Source organism: Acanthisitta chloris, unplaced genomic scaffold, assembly GCF_000695815.1.
Source record: "Acanthisitta chloris isolate BGI_N310 unplaced genomic scaffold, ASM69581v1 scaffold12856, whole genome shotgun sequence".
Classification (NCBI taxonomy): Eukaryota; Metazoa; Chordata; class Aves; order Passeriformes; family Acanthisittidae; genus Acanthisitta; species Acanthisitta chloris.
Window position 1 is genome coordinate 7,075 of NW_008676524.1, and position 6,968 is coordinate 14,042.

Consider the following 6,968-nt stretch of genomic DNA (forward strand, 5'->3'; position numbering starts at 1 on the left):
TTTAAGGGCTCCCCAGGAGTGAACTGCATTGCTGGTAGTGTCTCCCCCACTGCCCTGCCATGCTGCAGGCACAGCCCCCACAAAGCTTCTCACTGGAAAGGCTCTTTCTGCAGCAGAGGTGTACCTGGCTGGCAGCACCATACGTGCCTGCATGTGAGCTGGCACAAGCAATGCTCCCTTGTGTCTACCTGGACTGCCTGGCAGTGATGTGGGTGCATGTGTGAGCCCCTTGGGATGTGCATGCTCATGTCTCCCTTCCTGTCAGGGCACTGCTGTGGGACCACGATCTGCTGGGAGGACATGGACTCTGGGCTCTCGTGGCATCTACCTGGGCATCGCTGCCATCGCATGGGGTAAGCCACCCGCTGCCCGCTCACTAAGCCCAGCGTGACCCTGCTGCAGAGGAGCCTGCAGGTCCAGGCAAGCAGAAGGGCAGCAGTGTTATTTTGGGGGCTCATCAGTCACACCCCTCATTGCTGCCAGCCCCAAGGCTGGGAGGGGGCTGCATCTGCTCAGGCCAGCTCCCTCCAGCAGACCTTGCTCTTCCAAGGAGGGTTGGGGTGCATGGGGGGGCCCTGCAAGGTGTCTGATTCCCCAAATGCAGCATGGCAGCTGGTACACTGTACTGTGAACCAGAGAAAGGCAGCAGCAGCTCTACCCACTGCCTACACCCATGCCTATGCTGTGAAGTTGGGCATGGACATAGGCACAGGACCCACAGGTGCAAGGGTTGGGAGCACAGCTGGGGCAGCATCACACAGAGTTAGAGCTGATAATTGACAGGAGAAGAAATCAGAGTAGAAACTAATTTGGCTTTGCTGCCTGTAGGATATTTCCTTCACATGCTGACATTACACAGAGCAAAGCCTGCTGGTACCTTCTCTGTCCCTGGAAATCATCTGTGAGCTGAGTTATTTTCCAGAGGATCTTTCATGACTGAGCTAAGGAACAAAGGCAAATGCAGAAGTGTAAGAAGGAGGCTGAAATTTAGCTCTGAGGGGAAAACAAAGATGCAAAGGCACCCCAAGTGTGGAGAGTGCTGAGCACCCCCTTGGGAAGAGGTACTGGGGCTGCCAAGGGAGCTGAAGGGTTGAAATGCAGGCAAACAGCTCCCACCTGGGGACTCAGGTCCAGGTGGGACAGGGGGAGGTAACATAAGGCGGGGGAGATGAACTGTGCCATAGAGGCTGTGTTACTGGTGGAGCTGGAGAAAAGAGGCAGGAGAGTATACAGAGGATGGGTATGTAGCAGGTCCTTCTTGGTTTGGGGATGGAGTGTGTGAGGGTAGCACGTGGCTGCCCTGGGCTGTGCTGGGGAGGCAGTGAGGGGCAGGAGGCAGGTGGTGGGAGCTGAGAATGGGGCATGTTCCTAGAAAGTGCCCTGAGCTCCTGTCCTGCAGCCCTGAATTCCCAAAGGGTAAAAGAGGAGGGTGGTTGTTGGAAACCACATTTCCCTCAGTTTCAGTTCTGTTGAACAAAGTGGATAGTTTGTTCTTTTATGGGGAAAACAGACAAATTATGGGAATTTACTGAGAAAAATGGATAATTATTGGCCAAACTACAGCCCTAATTAGGTCTGAGAAGCCTTAAATGTGCATCTAATCTGCAATGCCCAGACCTTTGTCTGCATAACCACAGTGTGGTATGCTCTCCTGAGACACAGGGTATCCCAGGCTGGTTGTTCAAAGCAGACTTTGATCCTCATCTCACTTTTGGCACTTTTAAAAGGAGATATGATCCCCATATCACTTTCTGCAGTTGTGGAGATATTTGCTCCTAGGGATAAGGGAGAAAGCTTCTTTCTCTGGCTAAAACCCTCTGATTGCATAAAGCTGTGGTGTGAAGTGCTGTAAATAAGATCAGGGTTTCAGCCAAATGCTCTTCACTTCTGGGTGTGGTTTCCAGTTAATATATGGCTTTGGTCTGCCTGGTGGGCATGACCAGGATATGAGCTTGACTTTTGTAAGACCTTGTTTTGTAATACTGAGTTTAACAAGACTTTTCAGACCATCTCTGTCTCAGATGAGCAGGTTGGGGTCCAAATGCTTTTGGAGGTGAGGGCATACTTGTTGCCCTGCCTTTCTCCAATCTGACTCTTACGTAGCAGTGTAAAGCAAGAAAACCGAAGTGGTACACTTCTGTGCTCAAGGAAGGAACCATATTTAAGGAACCATCTTGATGTGGGATCTTCCCTTTTGGGAAGCTTTTGTGGGCAGGGGAACAGGGCCATGGGGCTGGGCTTTTACCCCTTGTGCTGGAGGAGAGGTTGGCATCACCGCATGGGGCTTGTCTGCCACCTGCATTCTGCTGCCACATCCCATGCTGCCCTCTATCTCAGCCTTCACCTTGTCTGCCCCACCTTCCTCATCCCTGTGCCATCCCCCTTTGTCCTCAGCTCCTTCTTCCCTGCCTGATCCATCCAGGTCTCTATGTACACTTAGAACCCCATTCTTATCCACACTTGTCCCTTTATCCCTTCTTATCCACACTTGTCCCTTTATCCCACCCCTCACCTAGCTGGTCACTGGCATCTCTTGGCCCTGTTGCCAGGCTTAGCCCACCCTCATGTCCCAAGAGATCCCACCCCTGACCAGGCTCCTGTCTTTTCTGCATCAATCCCGGACCTCATTTTCTCTTGCAGGCATGGTGTTGTGGGTGGAGGTGGGTGCCTGGACATACCACTATAGTGACCAAGGGGACTACATGTGGGAGCAGGCCAGGAATTACTGCCAGACCTTCTTCACTGACTTGGTGGCGATCCAGAATAAGCTGGAAATCGAGTACCTCAACAGGACCCTGCCCTTCCATGCGCGCTACTACTGGATTGGCATCCGCAAGCTGGGTGGCACCTGGACCTGGGTGGGCACCAGGAAGGCACTGACGAAGGAGGCTGAGAACTGGGCAGTTGGGGAGCCCAACAACCGCCGCTCCAACCAGGACTGCGTGGAGATGTACATCAAGCGGCCGCGGGAGTCGGGCAAATGGAACGATGAGCCCTGCAGCCGGCGGAAGAAGGCACTGTGCTACCGGGGTGAGCAGGGGGACCGTGGCCTGGACCTGGATTGGGTGGGCTGGGGACCTCGGCGGAGTTGCCGGTGGCTCCTGATGACCATCCTCTGTGTGTGCAGCCTCCTGCCAGCCCTTCTCATGCAGCCAGCATGGAGAGTGTGTGGAAACCATCGGGAGCTACCGCTGCGAGTGCTACCCTGGCTTCCACGGCCCTGAGTGTGAGGATGGTGAGCCATCATCCCCATCCCTCCCTCCCTGCTGGAGAGCCTGAACCCTGGTGGCAAAGCAGCCAAGTTCCCTGTGCTCCTAATGGGCTGTTGCGGCCATGTCTCTCCCAGTTGTGCAGTGTGCCAAGCTGGAGCCCAAGGGAGTGCACATGAACTGCAGCCATCCCTACAAAGACTTCGGCTACAACTCTACCTGCTTCTTTGAGTGCCAGGAGGGGTTCAAGCGGCAAGGGGCAGCCATGCTGCAATGCCTGCCCTCCCAGCAGTGGTCAGCAAACACCCCCATGTGCACAGGTAGGGTCTGTTAGGGGCTGGGGGTCTCAGGGATGCAGCACTGATGCTTTGGGGGGGCCAGCCCTGCATGTCCAATGCTGCTCAGGCAAGTCTTGCTGTGCTCCCTGCCCTTTGTGGAAGCATCTCATGGTGCTGAATGTGAGGGATGATTCCCCGATGAGGCTGCAATGGGCAGAGCAGCCTTGAGCTCTGGATAAGCCCCCTACTCTGCCTGGCTGTCCCACTGCCCTTGCTCGCTGTCCTGAATCCTACCTAGATGCCAGCACCCTGCATGCACCAAGCATAAGGTCAGGACAATGTCTTGGCACCTCTGTCAACCCAGTGGCACCATCTTCATCTCCCTGAGACCAACCTGATCTGCCTTGGGAAAGTGCTTGGTATCTCAGGGGTCCTCAGAGAAAAGGGGGGCTGCTGTCCCATTCCCAGGGCACAGGTGTATCCTGGCAGGGCTGGGCCGCCTGGAACGGAGACAAGGACCCATGAAATGAGGTTAGATAAAAGCTGGGAGGGACAGAGCATGGCAGGAAACCACAAAGAAGTGATAGCTGTGGTATGTGTCATGCTGCAGGGGCAGGGAAAGTCTTCCTGTTGGTGGCTTGAGGGTTTGCACCCAGGCACCAGGCGTCCCAGAGAAGTGCTGGGTCTTCTCAGGGAGCGTAAGAGCCTCTCTCCACCTTTCCTGTGCTCCTGCATGGTACATCTGCAGCCTTGCACAAAGATGGAATGAGTCGAGGACATAGGACACAACTGGAGACCTTCTGTATTGGGAGATCCAGCAGGAGAGGCCAAGGGTGTGCAGCACCTCTGTATGTATATTCTTTAAAAAAGGAAGCCTGCCTTGAAGTTAGTGTTGCTGCTGATGCCTCTGCAGGGTGGGCTTGTGGTCCAACCTGAGGCTTGCTTTAGGCAGCTGAGACCAGAAAAGCTTTCTCCTGCTGAGGGGAACAGGCATGGAGATGTGATATGACTGTTCTGTAGCCAGCATCCCCATCTGGGCTAGGGTCAGGAGCTGGCTCCCAGTTTTGTGCAAGTCCTGACTTCCACAAACATGGGCTGCACTTGCCTGCTCCAGGGTTTCCAAGTTCCCGAAGACTTGCCTTCCCAGGTCATTGTTTGCCTTCCCACATCATTGTGTTTTCCTGCTGGCTGTATGGATGATTGATTTTTGGGTTTTTTGCAAAGAATCAGAGGAATCAATTGGTTGCCTGCACTGATAACAAACCAGTGTTATAGCAAGCATTGCCAGTTGGGCTTACTCCAAAAATGAGCAATGCTCTGGCAAGGCTGATGGTGCTGCAGGGTCTGTGAGGGACAAGACTGCCTGCCCTGCCTCAAACCCTGCCCTGTGCGTGCCTGCAGCTGTCCTATGCCCATTGCTGGCCGGCCCTAAAAGGGGCTGGGTTAATTGGTCACACACATACACACAGGGCATGTTCACCAATAGATACCTCTGGGGATTCTGTGGGAAACAAAGCTTGCCTGTAAAACAGCTGTGAAAGGATAAGTCTACCTAGGAAGGTGTTTGGTGTCAGTCTGAAAGCAGAAGGTGCAGGGAATGAGGTCTGTCTCACTTGGACTGGGTGATGGTGGTGTTAGATGCCCTCCTGGCACTAACCTGCAGTGGTCCCACAGGCAGCAGAGCTGCTTACCCCAACAAATGTTGGGTGCTGATCCAGCATGCAGCAAAGCACACCCTGGGCACAGCCCAGGGAGGCTGGCACACAACCCCTGTAGCAGTCTAGTCATGCCATCCTGGTCTCCTACAGCTCCAAAGCCATCTAGGTGTCCTTCCCCCTGCTGCTCTGGGGCAGGTCACTGCTCCAATAAAGTGAGGGCAGCAAGTAGGACTGTAGCAGCTGTGATCCTTTGTCCCAGGAGCTGCAACCCAAGGGATAAACAGGGCTTGGCAGATCAGCAATTGTGTCCTCCCTGGAAATCACTCATAGGGCACAAAATAGTTGTACGAACTATTGTCACTACTAGTAGTACTGTTTTTGAAGAGATGAGACTTCTCTGGATGAGAAAGGTGAGTCCAAGACATATCTCCATAGACCGGGTTTTATTTGATTGGGATTCAGCCCTAATCCCTAGATTTAACCTTATCTCTGCTGTTTCTGACATCTGCTCTCTCATTGCAGCCATCACCTGCCCAGTGCTCAGCCCAGAGAGCCGTGAGTGCACAGCCACAGGGACGTGGACGGGGAATGCTGCACACTGTGAAGGTAGAGCTGCTGTCTCCCCAGTCTCTTGTGGTCACAACAGTTTAGCCTCATAGTCCTCAGGCTCCTACTTGGAGTGTTTGTCTATCCCTGCAGCCATCACCTGCCCAGTGCTCAGCATTCCAGACTGGGGAGAGCTGAACTGCTCCCACCTCCATGGACATTTCTCCTTTGGCTCCACATGTGCCTTCTCCTGTGCCAGACTGGGGAGAGCTGAATTGCTCTCACCTCCATGGAGATTTCTCCTTTGGCTCCACATGTACCTTCTCCTGCCAGACAGGGTTTGCACTGGTGGGGTCAGACAGTCGCAAGTGCACAGCCACAGGGACATGGACAGGGGATGCAACACGATGTGAAGGTAGAGCTGCTGCTAGAGTGCAAGGTGTCATTGGCCTTGGGGTGACACCAGGATGTTCCCCAGCCCCTTGGTCCCAGAATTTTAGTTTCCCAGTTTTCAAACTCCTACTTGAAGTGTACCTTATCACCCTGCAGCCATCACCTGCCCAGTGCTCTAAGGTGTCACAGGCCTTGGGTTGAACCTGAGATGTTCTCCAGTGTTTTGGTCCTCTCATCCTAAGAGTTAAGCCTTGTAGTCCTCAAACTCCTGCCTGAAGCCTGCTTCTTTGCCCTGCAGCTATTGCCTGCTCAGTGCTCAGTGCTCCAGACCAGGGAGAGCCACCAGAGCAGGGAGAGCTGAATTGCTCCCATCTCCATGGCAACTTCACCTTCGGCTCCACATGTGCCTTCTCCTGCCAGAGAGGGTTTGTGCTGATGGGGGCAGAGAGCCGTGAGTGCACGGCCATGGGGACCTGGACTGTGAGTGCATGGCCACAGGAGTCTGGACTGGGGACACACCACGCTGTGAAGGTATTGCTGCAGCTCAAGGTGTCACAGGTTTTGGGTTGACCATGGGGTATTCCCCAGCCTCTTGCCCCAGCAGTTTAGCCTCATAGTCCCCAGGCTGCTGCTTGAGAGTGGATCTGTGTCCCTGCAGCTGTTGCCTGCCCAGTGCTCAGTGCTCCAGACCGGGGAGAGCTGAACTGCTCCCATCCCCACAGAGACTTTGGCTTTGGCTCCACATGTGCCTTCTCCTGCCAGACGGGATTTGCACTGGTGGGATCAGACAGTCACAAGTGCACAGCCACAGGGACATGGACAGGGGATGCAACACGCTGTGAAGGTAGAGCTGCTGCTAGAGTGCAACGTGTCCTTGGTCCTGG

At 54.3% G+C, this 6,968-nt stretch overlaps 1 protein-coding gene across 1 annotated transcript in view; it reads left to right on the top strand.

Moving 5' to 3' along the window:
- The first annotated feature begins 2,642 nt into the window (after positions 1-2,642).
- Positions 2,643-6,968, top strand: part of SELP (selectin P (granule membrane protein 140kDa, antigen CD62)) — a 6,181-nt gene continuing 1,855 nt past the window's right edge. Inside the window, 10 exon segments of the mRNA XM_009076181.1 lie at positions 2,643-3,030; positions 3,128-3,235; positions 3,347-3,529; positions 4,889-4,990; positions 5,668-5,751; positions 5,845-5,945; positions 5,947-6,106; positions 6,383-6,558; positions 6,561-6,615; positions 6,743-6,928. Of these exon segments, the coding sequence (XP_009074429.1) occupies positions 2,643-3,030; positions 3,128-3,235; positions 3,347-3,529; positions 4,889-4,990; positions 5,668-5,751; positions 5,845-5,945; positions 5,947-6,106; positions 6,383-6,558; positions 6,561-6,615; positions 6,743-6,928 (1,543 nt within the window).